Source organism: Diachasmimorpha longicaudata, chromosome 10 (genome assembly GCF_034640455.1).
Source record: "Diachasmimorpha longicaudata isolate KC_UGA_2023 chromosome 10, iyDiaLong2, whole genome shotgun sequence".
Taxonomy (NCBI): Eukaryota; Metazoa; Arthropoda; class Insecta; order Hymenoptera; family Braconidae; genus Diachasmimorpha; species Diachasmimorpha longicaudata.
The window spans coordinates 3,296,264-3,312,313 of record NC_087234.1 but is presented as its reverse complement, the minus strand read 5'-3'; the positions used below and the strand labels follow the sequence as shown (position 1 = coordinate 3,312,313).

The following is a 16,050-nucleotide window of genomic DNA, read 5'->3' as shown; positions in this document are numbered from 1 at the left end:
ATTTATGGCATATTCAATCTTCCGAGAGTCGTAAAATCCAAATGCGGGGAATCGACGTTTCAGATTTTATTTTTCAATGTTTTTTGAGTCCACGTGACATCTCTTGGAATATCGCGGGAATTTTCTGTTAGATAAATTACCATCAGAGGATACCCAGGATATGTATCACATTCGGTTCATTGAGATTGATCATATAATTAAGAAAAAGTCATCACTCGGAACTAAAAAGAGAATTTGTTATTATTCCGAAAAACGGACTTCGTTCAGATATTTTACAATTGTTCAAAATCATTCCGATATCTGCAGACGATACATTATCATCAGACAGACACCAGGTAGGCAGCCACACAAATGTAGAAATATCCTCAGCATTGATTATTTCTATACATCTCCATTTTTTTCGTATTAAAGTCTCTCCCAAGGAAGCTCTTATTTTTCAACAAATATTCAGTAAGTAATTTTCCAGTGCATTTTTCCGCATTCCAGACGTCAATCCACGAGTTTTCCACATTATTCCCATTGAAATTGAACCTCCCATCCGGTTTCTGACAGCGGTATTCTTTCCTCGTAAGCTTTCGCGACTCATTCCGATGGATTTTCGCACAGACTTGACATTCAAAAGTTCGAAGATAGTATTCAAACACACTAACGATCTCCTCAGGTCTTTTCCTCAAATTTTTCAACAGCCTGTCATTGGAAATTCCAGTTTTTGTCAATTTGTGCCGTAAATACTGCTCATATGCTGTGTCGTTCTTCACTAATTGCTGTAAAAATTCGGCCAGGTGTTTCGGAGACTCAAAGTCCTGCACTCCAATAGCTGAAGAATCATTTGGCAGCCAATCCTAAATTGCAAAAAAAATAAGAACTATCAATAATTCCGCATCAAATCTGGACTTTTCAGAGTTCATTCGCAATTTTTATCGATTTAGAGTAGAGAAAACTCACTTTGAACGTTGGAGAACCGTAATAAATAGGTACAGACCCTACAATTAAAGGTCTCCATAGCTTTTCAGTGATATAATCGTCGCAGACAGCATTTTCGAATGCCAGAGTGAATTTGTACTTCCCGACGAATTTTTTCAGCTTGTCACTGTGCAATTTCTCGATGTAATTCTTTCTCAAATCGTCCGGGAGATTTCGATTGTTTAGACAAGCTCCAAAAGCATCAACACGAATGTACTTCATCAATTCGGAGATATATAAATCCCTGTCACTGAGGGTATCACAGTTTGATTGGAGGTAAAGCAGAGGAGCGCGATTCTCCTCCTTTACCAGTCTATTTTTCTCATTTGTTGGTGTGAAAAATTTTTTGTCTGCGTAAAAAAATCAAAATTACCTCAGATCAGAAGACTTCTCCGATAAATATTGTTATTATTTTTTTTTGATTTTCGTGGAAAAATAAAAACTTAGAAATTATGCCAAGTTAGATTGTTTGCAAATGAAAATGAATTTCACAAGAAATTTTCTCAGTTAATAAAGCTTTTTCACTATTTTCTCGTCAAGTCCTTCTCAATAAGACGAATGTATGAATAAAAAAGCCTAAAATTTGAGGGGAGAAAAAAACACAAATGGATAATTGAACATATCAAATTACCCAATAACTCCTCCTCTCCTGGCAGGTCAACGAGCGTTAGAGGTACATCACTGAATCTACTGAATGTCGATGAATAATTAAATAATTTGAGTGCTTCCTCGTGAACAAACATTAAATTATTTTTGGGTGATTCTTCGTGGAGTAATCCCCATTGGACGCCAGGGGCTCGAGGGATCGGCAGATCATTAACCTCCAGATTGCTTCCATAAAATAAAATAGCCTGCAAGCCCATTACATGAAAGCAATTGAGGAAAATTCTTTCCTCCAACATTAAAAAATAATACAGATCCCAAAATGTTAATTTCTATCACAGTTTAATTTCAATGATTGAAAATATTCAACCTTTAGATTATGATGATTCCGATGACTTCGATTTTGCGTGAAATGACATCGGAATTGTCCACATGTCCTGGAGGCACCATCGGATCCAAAGGGCGTCCACCAGAGTATCACTGGCTCATCTGAACGAATTAACAAATTATTTATTTCATGAACTGACTAATTATGTCGATGCCATTAATGTTTGTAGATTTACCTTTGGAAATTGAAGTTTCATCGTGATCGGGAGTCAGATGTACCTGCAGAATCACCAAAAATATTTTAAGACATTCTGCTGGAGCTGTTTACTATAATTCATGGCCTTAATTTCCATAGCCCACCTTTTGTGATTACTTAATTGAATTAAATTTAATTTAATGAAGCTTATTTAATGGAGATAAAATAGTTAATATGTACCTGTATAATCAACAAAACGATTCCGCAAAATCCAATAATGAGAAACAATGTTCGAAACTTCATCCAGCACATGATCATCACTCGTGGTGATGCCCTACATCTCTCTACATAATTTCTCAAGGCTATGGAGCACCGGACGTTAAACCGTAGATAAAAAATGATTCTCCATGGAGAAACTGTGATTAAGCTCTTGAAACGGAATTAGTCGATTTTAAAGCTCCAACGCTGCCTTTCGGGTGCTTTTGGTGTTCCAATATATTTATCAACATTTCTTCGTGTTCAATTGCCTCTTCAGCAATAAAAGTTGATTATCATCACTCTTTGAAGCCATCAATCAATATTTTCACCTATAAAAATGCCCCGAGAAACCGTTCGGACAAATATAATGAAATTAAAAATTGTGCAATCTATGAAAAAATATTTCTTAACCCCTTCATTAGTAAATTAAATTTCAGCACGTATTAACAGCATTAATAAATATCTCCCGTCGTAAATAATTCTTTTTAATTGAAATTTGGGCTCACAAAGTCCTTAAAAAGGTGAAATCATTCAAGGAAATTTTTAAAATCTTAAAGTTCCTTTTCATCAACATAACCTAACCTCAACCCATTGCCGAAATTATTTTTAAAAAATTTTCAACATATAAATGTCGTTAGTTCACATTCGGCCAAAAAAAAACGAATTTGCAAAATTTCCAAAATGGTTTTAAACAGTACAAATTATCTCCTCATCAATCAATAAACATCAACACCTATTCAAATAATTAATTTATATTGTTATACATGGAAAGATGCCATAATGCCGCACATAAAAAATAACAATCACCAAAAAATCAATCAAAAACGTTGAACAAGTATTTATTACCAAAAAAGAATCAGCTGATTGGAGGCCAACAGGTGCTGCAGAGAACACGAACTCCCCTCCACTATAACCGCAGTGTCATGAAACCTGAAAGCTGAAAGTGTAAGTGTACATGTGGAGGGGAACTCCAGATTATTCATTCTACCTCGACAACTTTCGTTTTGTTTCGTTGCATCCAATTGTCAAAGTAATCGCAGAAATCCATTTTATTTCGTTACTCTGTAATGTTTCGAGATGGACAGTATTTGGAGATCATCAAGGTGGGTTACTGTGTCAACAGCTGGGGAAATTGCACATGCTGTCTCGACAGCAGCTGTTTCTTGGACAAATAAGAATTGTGTTAAAAACGGACAAAAATGTGGAGATTCCTGACCTTATTCTCTGCTGTCAATGATTGAAATTATTGTTGATAGAAGGGTGGATTTTTTTACTGTGATCGTCAGGGAGAAGAGAAGGGAGTGTTCACAATTTGAATAGAATTAACTGAATCAAAAATCGGATTACAATGATCCTGTGACATTTTTAACTTTTTTTCGATGTGAAATATGTTTTAATTGATCTATTGATGGTATTAACCGCATTATTGCGGTCGCTGATTAATTAATTGACATATTTTTGTTTATTTCAATGTGCCACGAATAGAAGAGAAGCCCCTGATAGAATTAAAAATTTACAGGGATTATATCCATTAGAAATAAATAAAATAATCATCTCCTGACAAGATAAAACCAATTAGAAATGAAAAAAAATGTTATTTAGCACAAAATATGAATTTCCTCACAGGTTTCTGAGAATTGCATGGCCACGGCGATAATAACCGTAAAGGAAAAAACAGTGGAAATCGACAAGAAAAAGATTTTGACAAACAAGTGGTTGAATTTGGAAGACTGGTGTTCCTTGTACAAAATAGTCCGAAGAGCTGCCCTTCGGAATAATAAAATTACCGCCGGACGGAAAAGCTTGGAGAGGAGAAAATCCACTCAGAGAATGGATGTCTAGTAAGACAACTATAAATAACTTTTTCAGATTACAAAAGAGTAAAACGCTGTTAAAAATAAAATGAAGACCTTTAACTTCGTTTTCATTGTTTTTAATTGAATAATCAGAACAAATGAAGCCAAATTCCTATGTAGTCAACAACAAAGTACTTTTTTTTCTTTCCAAAATGACCGTCTTCATCTTTTCAAAATTGAATCCTATAAAATTTTGCAGTTACTCTTACGAAGCCCCAAAAGACTCCAGCTCCCTTCCAACGATAAAAGCTCGAGTGTCTCCAGCGAAGGCACGTTCCACTGAGAAGAGCCCCCCTAAAGCCTCAAAAACCAGCACAGAAAAGACCTCCAGTTCTGCAGAACTTCCAGACAGTCCAGAGTCAAAAGTTCGGCGTTTGATGGAGGGAAACGACGAGGAGTACGTGCCCCCAGAGGTGCCCAATCATCTCAAGACCCAAGAGGACTTGCAGTACGTCCCCAGCAGGAAGAGCTTCTTGAAGCAAATAAAATCTGAAAAATCAACACCTGATGACGCCTCAGACGAATTAGCAATTCCCAACAAGGACTCTTACGTTCCAAATACCGTATCGAATTTGCGAAAACAATCGAAGCACGAGATGTACGAACCCGTTGGTGCCTCCTCACTATCCCCAACAGTCACTGAAGCCTATGTACCGAGCTCCAGAGGCTGTGCCATCAGCTGCGAGGAGTACACACCCTCGTCAGGATCAAAATTGGCGGACGACACAGCTTACGTGCCGAATTCCCTCGCCAGTTTGAAGAAAAAACCAAAGCTCGAGATGTATGAACCCTGGGAGGGGACTCTACTGTCCTCAGAAGTGACAGAAGCCTATATCCCCAGCTCCAAAGGCTCCAGCACGACAATCGAGGAGTACGAACCCGATTTTGCCACGATGAGTGTCGATCCTGACGTCACTTACGTTCCCTCTTCGAAAAACCAAAAGATAGAGGAGCTTTCTGAGGAAAACGACAAGCCCAGAGTTCGAGGGCAGAAGGGGTTGAAAGAGGGAAAGAAACAGTGCTCGAGTAGAAAGGAAAGTTTGGTAAATAATGAGGGCAAACGAGAACTTTAATAATTTTTTTTTAATAGATATGAGAAATTTTGCAGGATTATAAAAATACCTAACGAAGAAATATATCTAGTGTAGTTGTAGTATTTATTATTATTTTTCAAAAATATCTCCAACCATTCAATTGATTTCTGGAAAAAAATGTTCCAGAATATTGCGATGAAATTCTGATGAAAAGACGACCAGCAAAGGAATAATGCAAAATTTCCCAAAAGGCTCTTTATTATTGCCCTAAAAGTATTTTTTATAGACTCAGTATTCATAATAGGTCGGGTGAATTTTTTCGCCAATGGCCTAGGTAAAAAAACGTCCACGCTAATCAGGAAAAAAAATCACTCCAGTTATTCTAAAAACCCTCAATTTATTCACAAAATTTTACACAACCACCTCAAGTTTCCTCCATCGGTTCCTCGACCAAGTTCTGTATGGGTTCATTCATCTGTACTTCGGGTTTCTCCTCCACCTCTCCCCCAACCTTCTCATCCTCATCATCAGATCCCCCATCATCAGCCCCAGGATGAACTGGCACATGGTGTTCAGGTCCTACAGCCTCGTGAGTGCTCCCAGGTTTAGCCCAACCCTTGGCAGCCTCCTTCATCCCACTCACCTTATTCATATAAAAATCATAAACAAACTTAGCAACATGTGGCATGTCCTCGATTTCCATAGGAGGTACACTAGGCTCTTCGTCATTCAGCCTCTTCGTAGGATAAACCTCATGGGGTAGCAGCTGGAGCTTCAAGGGTCTCCTCATAAGCTGATCAAATGCTGGTGTCAGTTCAAAGCAATTTTTAAACAGCGAGACTCTAGCAAAAACATACAGTCCCAGTCTAGCCCTAGACATGGCGACAACCAAACGTCTAGCATCCCTCAGATGTCCTACAGCCCTGGTCTTCACCAAGCTCAACAAAATATAATCGTTCTGCTGTCCCTGATACTTGTCAACAGTTGTCACCTTACTGGGTCTTCCAATAAGTGGATTATTAGCACATCTGATATTGATAACATCCCTGATGAGGTGCTTCTGTCCATTGTAAGTAGTGAGGATGCTGATCTTATCAGCAGGATACCCCAGCAATCTCATATACATAAAAACAGCAACGCAGTACTCGGCTTCAGCTAAATTCTGATAGAAATAGGCGCTGGGCTCACTCTCCCCAACTCCATTGAAGTCTTCGACATTAACGAGTTGAAAATCATACAAAAATCCAGCATTCGCAACAAGATACTCTGGCGATTGTTCCACATGATTGAGATTCCCCAGTTTCTTGTATCTCCAATTGTACAGATCACAAATACTCGGTCTAGCTCTTCCCTGGCCGTCGAGGTCCACAGTGGGGACGCCCAGCCGAACAAACCGAGCGAACAAAGATTGCTCCATATTCGAGTACTTCTGGAAAGCCATGTTCTTAATCACTGGTGGTAGCTGATGATGATCTCCAATCATAATCCACCTCTTCAGCCGATTGTAGCCGTCCTGGGGATTCTGGAGGAGCAGGGGAATGAACGTTTCAATCTCTAATATCTGGGCACTCTCCTCCATAAGAATATTGTCGTATTTGAATCCCATGTCTACTAGCTCTCGGCGTTTCAGAGCTGCGTGGGTACAAGTCATGGCGATCACCTTGGCTTCTTTAACGAGCAGATACTTGGATCTGTCCAGACCTGATCGAAGGAGCTCAAATGCCCTAAACTCCTCCAGCTGCGTAAAAAGTCTCTCTATGTACCTGAAACAACTTCTTGCAATCTCCACGTCTTCGTCGAACATACTCTTCTTGAACAGTGGCTGAGGAGCGTTGTCAAAGAACTTGTGAAATGGAAATTCTTCGTCCACAATGTTTACAGGAATTATAACGTTTCCTGAGGATCTCTTTTTTATTCTGTCTTCGAATCTCTCCCATCGTGTCATCACCTGATCTTTGAAGAAGTGACCAGCTGTCTCGCAAGTGTAAGCGACGTCTCCTTTTACTTCTAGAGACTCCTGCAGGCGTTGGACATCCATCAATAGGTCCAAACGTTTGGCAAGAACGTAGTTCACTCTTCCATACCTTTAGAGGTTGATGAAAATAATTATTATTGTGGATGAGGAAAAGATTGAAATGTAAAAAACAAATCGATGGGATGAGTCAATGATGTTACAATTTTCTGCTATAGAAAAAATTGTGCTGCTTTGTATTGTTTGGCCAGTGTTAAAACTCAATTGAATGAAAATAAAATATAAAAAGTGGTAAAACATTCGCGAGAAATTCAATAGCAATCTAATCAATTTTTCTATAGTTTTCTACACAAAACACCTTTAGATATTTAATAGACTTGTCTGTACAATCTGCATTTTAAAAATAAAATTGTACCTGCTGAAATCCTTCTCCGTCTCGAGTGCTTCTTCTCCATGACCCAAACGGAGTAGATGACGTTCATCGATATCAAGAGCCATGATTTTTTCAAACAGCTGATTCAGGGCTTGATTGGAGTGAGTGACAATGAGCGTTCGTTGATTCGGAAAGTTATGGTAAAGATTGGAAATTATTTGAACAGCTACATCAGTTTTTCCAGTACCAGGGGGTCCAACTACCAGAGTTAAACCTGGTTGCATTCCAGCACGAATGGCTTCCACCTGAGTTGATGTGAAGGGAATTTGATTCTTCTTAGGTTGATTAGCTTTGTAAGGGCCTCGGCTGGGTGGGACATGTGGCTCAACCGTGATTATCCTGGTTTCCTCTCGGTTTTCCTGCTTGGCAATAACATCCTCGAAGGTCAGTCTGAAGGGCCTCTCCAGCTTTCGCTCGTCCTCAGTCTGTTTTATCCTTATTTCGTATCCTGGGAAACTCGAGCGCAGGTGATTTATGTCTAAGAATGTGTCGTTGAAATCCATCGTTGGGATCTCGTCTGACATTCTGGAGTAACGAGCTGCACCAGGATCCCCATATCCCAGGATTATGTTGTGCAGCCAATCAGGTACAACGCATTCCGTGTTCATCAGCTCTCGAATTGTTTCGAGAACAGCTTTAAAATTATTTTCCTTGGGCTTTCGGCGCATTATTATGTTGAAGGATTCGTAGACGTCTTCGGAGCCATGACTGGCGTTATCCATGTCAATTCTATACTGATTGGAGTCCAACCATACGCGATAAGTTCTAGCATCGCCAGGGAGTATGGGCCTGGGCTCTGGGCCGTCTTCAATGACCCTTCCGTTGGAATCTAGCATTCCCTCGACCTCACATCCTCTGACATATGTCAAACCCACCTGGAGAACAGCAATAGCGAATTTATAAAAAAAATTCAATACAATAATTTCCCGGCAAGAAGAAAGTGAAGTGAAAGTAAATTTTTTAATAATAATAAAATAAATTGTCATATCTCGATTTGACATAAATGAATTGCTCGTGTCATATAATTAACTTCTTTATGTCAGGATGAAGAAAAATTTTAAACAAACTTTCGTTTTTTTTTGGTGTTCCATTCCAAGGAAAATAAATAAAAAAATCCATACCTGGGGAACGAATGGTGCCTTATGACTGTATTTCGTTCCGATGGGATTCACAGGTTTCACCGTCAGTAGGAAGCACACATCGTGCTTCCGCAGATTCTCCCACTCAGATTTAATCTCCCTCCTGACACTGAGATTAATGGTGACATCAGCCCGCACCCTCGACGGTCGTTTTTCCCCGATATTGGGTTTAGCGACTTCGACGACAGCAAATTGAGTGATGGGTTGAGCCATTCTAGCCCATCCACCAAAGTAGACCCCACCGTCTTCAGATTTCCAGGGACTGAGACGAGACACCGAGTCCTCAATGTCCTGACGTATCTCGTAGGTCGACTCCAGGCGAAAGAGGTTGAAATTCCTGAGGAGGTAGTCGTGAAGTGTGAGGAACTGAAGGTTGAGCTTGGGCAGAGCCAGGCAGCCCTCGCCGGAGAAGTACTCAGTGGGTACGATGCTCTCATTCCAGATTATGTCCTCGGTGGGATATAGGGGCATCTCGTTGAGCTCCTCCAATTGCGAGGCGCGACGTTCGTGACGAGAGATCAGGAGCTCCTGGAGAAAATCCATGTCCAGGCGGTACCAGTTCTCATCGTTTAGCCGATCCTCTGGGGGGACCAGGTTCAAGTAGCTCGCAATTGCCTTCAATTTCTCTTGAGTTAGGGAACCAAAGTGCTTTAGAAGAGCGTCACGTGTGTCCACGCTGGCCACGTTCGCCAGGGCGAAGCTACGGAGATCAGGAAATTTTGCAAATACTGCTCTCTAGAATATGAGACAATTTTAATTAGAATTATTAAAAATGGCATTCAGGCCACCGAACATAATTCAGTATTTTTTTACCTGCAGCGATGTAATTTTTGTATAGTGCAACTGCGTCATGTCATGATCAGTGAGCGGATCTCCTGTCTCTTCGCTGATTTCAAACCTCGCATAGAATTTCAGCATCTCCAGTAGCTGAAACAGAAAACCCGAAAAATTCATAAATTCATCAAATTTTTTCTGATTACTCTCGAAATTAAAAATTATACAAAAAAAGCATCGACGTCTTTAAACATTAATTTCTTGCTTTATAAATGAGCAGATATTTTTTATTAATTCAGACGACAATGCGGCAAAATTTAGTTAAAAAAAAAATAGGGGATCCTGATTTGAAGTAATTCAGGACCTTCCGACAGCTACAAAAAATTATATATCCCTGAGCTGCTCAAATAGAAGGAAATAGCGAATCAATTAAAATCTCCGGATTTATAGACAAAAAATGAAGAAAATTTGTCACTAAATAATTTTCAATTATTCGATCTCATGAATTTATTCCCTTCAAATTTCGAAATGAATAAAAAAATTTTAAACTCAAAGAAAGCTCTCAAGAACACGATATTATCAACCATCAGGGTCTGGCCTCCAGGTGGAGCTTCCGTTCCAGGTGCCCCTGAAATTCCCCTCCCAGGTATCAGCCAATAGCACAGCAGAGAACTGCGTACCCAACATAACGCAAAACCCCCCTAGCTACATACACACGAGAAGGAGAGGTCTACCATCGCCATGGGGGGGAAAAGGGGAGAGACAATACCAAAACCGCGTTTTCACTGGGACTGACGAGTCACCGGCAAAGTCGCGTACATTCCCATTTATTACTCCACCATCAAACAACTACCTTTCTACAACCAAGTCATCAGACACTGGTTGGTGTCATGACGTTCAGCGACGCTGACTCCCAACATCTCCCATTAGTTGAAATAAAAAATTCCAGCGTAATAGAGTGAGTGAAACGGATACCGTTTGAGTGGAACTGTTCAACACAATCGATTTTCTCTTTCTCACCAACAAAACAAGTAGTTGTTACCATAGAAGAAATTATTTGTAGAACAATTTCACGGCCATGAGCATGATGAGGAAGTGAATCATGTGTGGACATAAAAGGTGAGCAGGTCCAGCGAAACAACGAGAATGGAAATGATAATTACAATAACAAAAGTTGAAAAAAAGAGGATTTTTTTCAATGGACATGTGCACACTCATAACACGAAATGTTAGAGAACGTTTTTAGTTGAAAAAAATCGTCTGGATATTTCAATGATTCCAGAAGTTTTTGCATAATTATACAATTGATAATTTAAATTTTTTAGTAAAAAGTTATGCCTCTACATTATCAACATTTCTTGCATATTCATTCATCGTCAAGATAAATACAATTATAAATATTTTTACTCAAAACAAATTATTAGTGGAATTGATACAGCAATAGCTCATATTTGTGAGTGACAATCTTTGAATGATATCGACAATTTATGTGTTAATTTACAAGGGAGACTGAAATTATCTCGATATTGACTAATTATGAGGTGAAATTTTAACATTCGATTTTTTTTAAGATAAAACAAAGGTATTGTCTTTACTCCACAGAAAAATGATTCCACTCCTCCTAATACTCTCGACAATATCTCTCGTCCACTCCAACACCGGAGTAGATCCCCAAGATTCATCAACCCCCTCAATAAACATCGCAAAATGTTGTGAATTGAATGAAATTCTCGTGGACTCGATTTGCACACCGATCGATAAAACTAACGAATCGAGTCCTTGGAAGCCGGAATTCGTTGACGATCGATTTCCCAAGATAATACGAAAGAAACCTGTCAACTATCAGTTGAGAATCGGTTCACCAGTCTGCAGCAAGGATGAGACCCAGTGGCAAGTCTACTACGGATCAGAAGACAAACTCGTTATCCTGACCTCCGGTAAACTCCGCCACGTTACCCATCACAACTGGGTGGACAGAAATGTCCAGACATTTGACGAATACATGCGGAGTTACGAGGAAGACGAAACAGCCGGTGAGCCTCTTCACCAGGACTATGCATTCGGTCACTATTGCGCTGAGAAAGCAGTTCTTTCAGGCGATAAAAAAGTTACCACTTATGCAATAATTTGTGTGCCCAACGTTAAATTTCCATGGAGAGAAACAAATTATCTCGTGAGAAATATGATTGACCCCATCACCAGGGCATCTGCCATCGCCAGTTACCTAATGGTTGCTATTGTTTATTTTGTCCTCCCACAACTGAGGGATTTGGTGGGGAATATGATCAGCAGTATGAGCTTATGCTTAATTGTCAATCAAATTGCTGCCACTGTTGGAATATTTACGCAGCATGCTAGTCATATCAGTTTTCTTGTTGCTGGTAAGTTGAACTATTTCCATTAAATTAAATAGAAAAGTGGAGAATGAAATAAAAAATTCGCCATCTCTCCTGATTCTCTCCTAATTCAACACTTTGCTAAAGATAACAAAGTAACATATCGGGAATGTTGTAAAATAATTTCCCCATAACTTCCAGATACTGTGGCCTACGTATCCCTCCTTGCAGCTTTTTTCTGGCTCAACGCCCTCGGTTACTTCGTCTGGAACACATTTCGCTCACGAAACGTATTTCTCAGAGTAACAGACCGACGAAAATACTGTTACTACTCGTTTTACGTGTGGGGATCAACACTAACAATAGCAGCGACAGCATTATTCGCCCATTTTGCACTGGAAGATCGGGGGACCCCAGTAGCCAACATAGAGCACGCGAATGAGCCACAGGAGACAGTTGGGGTGCTAGCACTATCAGTTTTGTTCACCTCAGTGGCCTTCACCATAATCGTTGACCTGTGTTTCGTATTAAACACAGCGAATACGATCAAAAGAATGTGCACTTATGGGAGAATTCATCATAAGATGAAATACAGTTTCAGATTGTTCACACTTATGTACGTGGTTATGAGCATTGGTTGGCTCTCGGTTCTGATGTCACAGATCAGATTCGATGAGATATATTATGCTCACATATTTTTCAATATCGTTCAAGCCCTGTCGATCTTGTATATCTGCGTTTTTGGACAAAAGAGGGTAACATTTTTGCTGAGTAAAACGTGCAATTGCTGCAGTAGCAGTCATCACACACCGGATGGACTCGACTGGGGGGAGGAAATGACGGCTATCAATGCTGGATATTAAATTTCGAAGTGAGTTAGACATGGAGAGAACAAAAATCTGGAAAGAGTCTTATTTGAATGTAAAAATCGCACATTGACAATTATCACGAGGAAACATATTTCAGCTGAATGTGCAATATCTTTAACATAAATAACGAAATAGTGTGCCTTTTTCGGTCGAGAATGTTTTTCCTATAAAAAATATTTGGGGTTAATATGTCTCTGATAAAATGACTCAATAACAATAGTCCGAGTTGGCCGGACAATGGAGAACATATGTCAGAACATTTGTGAAATGACATATGACGAGATACGTCACTATATACCGATATATTTTGTAATATGGTTCAAGCACTGTCGATCTTGTATGGGTTTTTCCTTTAGTGAAAGAAAAAAATGTTTTTAAGGAAGTCTTGTTTGAATTGAAAAAAATCCACATTGTTAATTATGAAGATGATTCTCCTGGAGACTGAATATTGAACACTTTTTCAATTAAACAGACTACACATAAAAATATAATAATAAAAACGAAGCACAAGATGTTTTACTGCTTAAAATTTTCAACGTACGATTTTGTTTCCTCAAATAAGACTTAGGGATGATGTTAACAAATTTGACGTATGATTTTGTCATTGCACTTCTACGATTGTGTGCAATTTACGATGAATCTTCTTTCATTGTGCCATTTCTGCACATATTTTTTCCGAAATTTTATATTTCCTTGTTCACAGCTGGAGGATATTGTGTATTTTTTTAATTCTCGATGTTTAAGAGACTGTGGCCTTAGAGAAACGTGACTTATTGGTAGATTTTAATACATTTATGTACTCCACGTATGAGTCACGAGCTAAAGACGAGCGAATTATTTTTTAATATTGTATTTATACGTTTAAGAGATTTTAATAGATAGCACAATTTTTGTACCAGAGCAATAAACTCTAAATGACTACATAAAATGTAAACAAAGTTTTTCATCATTGATGTTGATTTTCCTCAAAAAGTGATTGAAAATCGTCAATTTGAAAAACTCAAACAACAAATTCATAAGATTTGTCGCATAAAATACAGGAGACACTCACCTGTCCGAAGAGTCCTCCCTCCTGTCTCCTCAGTAAATTCGACAGTTGGCATCGAACCACCAGATGACAGTCATCCATGATAGTATTGAAGAATCTCCTAGTAGGCAGCAGAGCCTCCAGATCGATCACGAGCTCCAAAAATCTCTCGCAGTACCTGACCTTGTCAGGATTAAGGGGTCCCTCTTCCTGAATGGTCTCCAGAATTCTCATGAATTTAATCATCAACTTGTGGAGAAATTTTCTGTCCCACTCAAGTTTCTCCTTGAGCTCTGGCTTATCGCGCTTCTGAATGATTTTCCACTGTTTCCTCCACTTCGGGTGCTTCCTGAACTCCAGTTCCCGCCGTCCCTGCTGAAGGGACACCCACATGGAGAGGGACACGAGCCTCTTCACTTCCTCGCGCACCAGAATCACCTCCATGGAGTTGAAGCAGTGATTCAGGAAGACGATCAGAGCTGTTTGCTCTTTGAGATCGAAATCGAGAATGCTGTCTTCCAGGCAGGTCTCCAGAACTCTCTGAAAGAATCCTGAGAAGTGGGTGGAGTTTCTCTCGAAGGCCTCCCACACCTGCACTCGCTCTCTGAATTTCTCGTTCACCATCACCACGATGGATAAGGTGTGGGCACGGGTTGCATCCTTCCCATTGTAGTTCGGCCACAGGAAGTTCTCGAGGTATTGACTGAACTCTAGCATCATTATTCGACGGATTGAGAATTTCGAGGCACATATCTCCTGAATGTAGATCTCTTCCACGATCTTTGGATCGAAGGGGAAGTGAGAGTCCGTTGTGTGAGGGGCCCAGTATTTATTTGCCAGCTAAAATATCGTTTTTAAGAGATTTATAAGAAATCTTATGAATATTTTGACAAATAATGAGATTTTCTTCAATGACGGATTAATTTGAATATCTCAATTCCGAATTATTTTGCCAATTAATACTTCAACATCTGAGGACCAAGGCTAACAAGAGTTAAACAGTTCTATTTGCCCCACGAATTTTATAAAGATCAAAGAGAACTCCAATTAATTAATCAATTGTTAAGACCTTTTCCAACGAGTGATAATATATTTTGCATATGATATTTCTTAAAATTTCCTCTTAAATTCACTCATTATAGAATAAATTCCCCGATCCACACCTTCCAAATCAATCAAAAAATTGTTCTTCGATCAATTGAGCAGATTTTTCCCAATATTTTCAAAACTTCAAGACTCAAAGCAAAAGATCAAAAGAACTTTTACACACAGCTCATACTTCTCTCCCAAAAATATCTCTTGATATTCGCTCTAAATCCACTAATTAACAAGATAACTCCACAATTACATTCACTGTGATACAACCCTCGCCCTCGCCCTGAATTCATCAAAATGATTTCCTCACCTGCGTAATTCTGTCAGCATTGATCTGCTCCACCGTAGGTGCAGGATTATTAGACTTCCCCGTGGCAGCGTGGTTCTCCATAATTCTCGAATAATCAACAATAATCACCAATTATCGTCTCAACAAAACACTGATCACATAACCTACAAATTTCTCATCTCAACGTTTACATTTCCACCTGACATGTCCCGGAAATCTTCGAAAATCTTCAGTGAGTTTTCACGAAACTAATTTTCACGGTTTTCAGACGTCGTTACAGCTCTCAGAATATTTTATTTACCAGTTCATCAAAAATAAACGTAAACAAACGGGAACGACTTAAAGGTTAACACTCAGGCAGGCGTTTGTTGACTCACCGGCACCAACGAACCGCCGTTCGACCTCATCAGCCGTACAATCGATTCTTTCACGACCGACTCTTTTGCAAAATTAAAATCGCACCCTCAATGTAAATAAATATGAATCTCATGGCAGGAAATATTTTTTACATGCACATAAAACACAAGAAATATTTCTTTCATCCAATTTTTCCTGAATTCCCACCCACAATTGACTTTTCATTTTTTCACGACTCAATATCGACCTTTTCATTGACAATATTTCGAGATATCGAACAGTCACGTGTCGCCTGAACTATGGGTCCCGAAATTACCCTATCACACTCATTAGAGCTAGATATTCGGCTTTCAAAAATTGCGAATCCCCTAAAAATCATAAATAATATGAACATTGTGCATATTCCAAAATGAAGGTCATTTACTTAATTTCTCCCCTTGCAGAGGCGCTTCTGAAGCACCATGTGGAAGGGATAACTACCCCCCAAATGGTTGGATTGAAATTTCCGCCATTTTAGTCTAC

At 39.3% G+C, this 16,050-nt stretch overlaps 4 protein-coding genes across 6 annotated transcripts; 2 read left to right on the top strand and 2 right to left on the bottom strand.

Annotated features, from left to right (window-relative positions):
* Positions 1–215: 215 nt before the first annotated feature.
* On the bottom strand, positions 216–2,459 carry LOC135167040 (alpha-(1,3)-fucosyltransferase 10). Of its 2 annotated transcripts, none has more exons than XM_064129883.1 (6): positions 2,330–2,459; positions 2,130–2,172; positions 1,937–2,055; positions 1,595–1,814; positions 946–1,313; positions 216–842 (listed from the first exon to the last, which is right to left on the bottom strand). In XM_064129883.1, the coding sequence occupies exons 1-6, from the start codon at positions 2,405–2,407 to the stop codon at positions 366–368; spliced, it is 1,305 nt and encodes a 434-aa protein (XP_063985953.1). In that variant the 5' UTR covers positions 2,408–2,459; the 3' UTR covers positions 216–365. The 2 variants fall into 2 exon arrangements, with proteins under 2 accessions (XP_063985953.1, XP_063985954.1); XM_064129884.1 differs by having other exon boundaries at positions 622–865.
* A 209-nt stretch (positions 2,460–2,668) lies between these two features.
* LOC135167041 (uncharacterized) lies at positions 2,669–7,635 on the top strand. Of its 2 annotated transcripts, none has more exons than XM_064129887.1 (4): positions 2,669–3,292; positions 3,974–4,188; positions 4,403–5,246; positions 5,943–7,635. In XM_064129887.1, the coding sequence occupies exons 2-4, from the start codon at positions 3,989–3,991 to the stop codon at positions 5,952–5,954; spliced, it is 1,056 nt and encodes a 351-aa protein (XP_063985957.1). In that variant the 5' UTR covers positions 2,669–3,292; positions 3,974–3,988; the 3' UTR covers positions 5,955–7,635. The 2 variants fall into 2 exon arrangements, with proteins under 2 accessions (XP_063985957.1, XP_063985956.1); XM_064129886.1 differs by lacking the exon at positions 2,669–3,292 and adding an exon at positions 3,299–3,450.
* LOC135167038 (RNA helicase aquarius) lies at positions 5,272–15,565 on the bottom strand. The gene is made up of 6 exons (XM_064129881.1): positions 15,193–15,565; positions 13,812–14,627; positions 9,595–9,708; positions 8,764–9,516; positions 7,625–8,517; positions 5,272–7,321 (listed from the first exon to the last, which is right to left on the bottom strand). Exons 1-6 carry the CDS (start codon positions 15,271–15,273, stop codon positions 5,662–5,664), a joined length of 4,317 nt encoding a protein of 1,438 aa, XP_063985951.1. The 5' UTR covers positions 15,274–15,565; the 3' UTR covers positions 5,272–5,661.
* On the top strand, positions 10,286–13,707 carry LOC135167039 (probable G-protein coupled receptor Mth-like 5). Its single transcript, XM_064129882.1, has 3 exons — positions 10,286–10,674; positions 11,158–11,936; positions 12,093–13,707. Exons 1-3 carry the CDS (start codon positions 10,658–10,660, stop codon positions 12,752–12,754), a joined length of 1,458 nt encoding a protein of 485 aa, XP_063985952.1. The 5' UTR covers positions 10,286–10,657; the 3' UTR covers positions 12,755–13,707.
* Positions 15,566–16,050: the final 485 nt, after the last annotated feature.

What these genes read in the sequence shown, in the direction of transcription:
- LOC135167041 (XM_064129886.1), top strand. Translation starts at nt 3,415, where the DNA reads ATGTTTCGAGATGGACAGTATTTGGAGATCATCAAG. An exon ending in AGTATTTGGAGATCATCAAG is followed by an intron (nt 3,451 to 3,973) that starts GTGGGTTACTGT and finishes ATTTCCTCACAG; the next exon opens with GTTTCTGAGAATTGCATGGC. An exon ending in ACTCAGAGAATGGATGTCTA is followed by an intron (nt 4,189 to 4,402) that starts GTAAGACAACTA and finishes AAAATTTTGCAG; the next exon opens with TTACTCTTACGAAGCCCCAA.
- LOC135167039 (XM_064129882.1), top strand. An exon ending in TATCAGTTTTCTTGTTGCTG is followed by an intron (nt 11,937 to 12,092) that starts GTAAGTTGAACT and finishes CATAACTTCCAG; the next exon opens with ATACTGTGGCCTACGTATCC.
- LOC135167038 (XM_064129881.1), bottom strand. Translation starts at nt 15,273, where the DNA reads ATGGAGAACCACGCTGCCACGGGGAAGTCTAATAATCCTGCACCTACG. An exon ending in ATGCTGACAGAATTACGCAG is followed by an intron (nt 14,628 to 15,192) that starts GTGAGGAAATCA and finishes ACGATATTTTAG; the next exon opens with CTGGCAAATAAATACTGGGC. An exon ending in AGGCACCATTCGTTCCCCAG is followed by an intron (nt 8,518 to 8,763) that starts GTATGGATTTTT and finishes GCTGTTCTCCAG; the next exon opens with GTGGGTTTGACATATGTCAG.
- LOC135167040 (XM_064129883.1), bottom strand. Translation starts at nt 2,407, where the DNA reads ATGATCATGTGCTGGATGAAGTTTCGAACATTGTTTCTCATTATTGGA. An exon ending in TCGTTTTGTTGATTATACAG is followed by an intron (nt 2,173 to 2,329) that starts GTACATATTAAC and finishes GTGATTCTGCAG; the next exon opens with GTACATCTGACTCCCGATCA. An exon ending in AGGAGAGGAGGAGTTATTGG is followed by an intron (nt 1,314 to 1,594) that starts GTAATTTGATAT and finishes TTTTTTACGCAG; the next exon opens with ACAAAAAATTTTTCACACCA.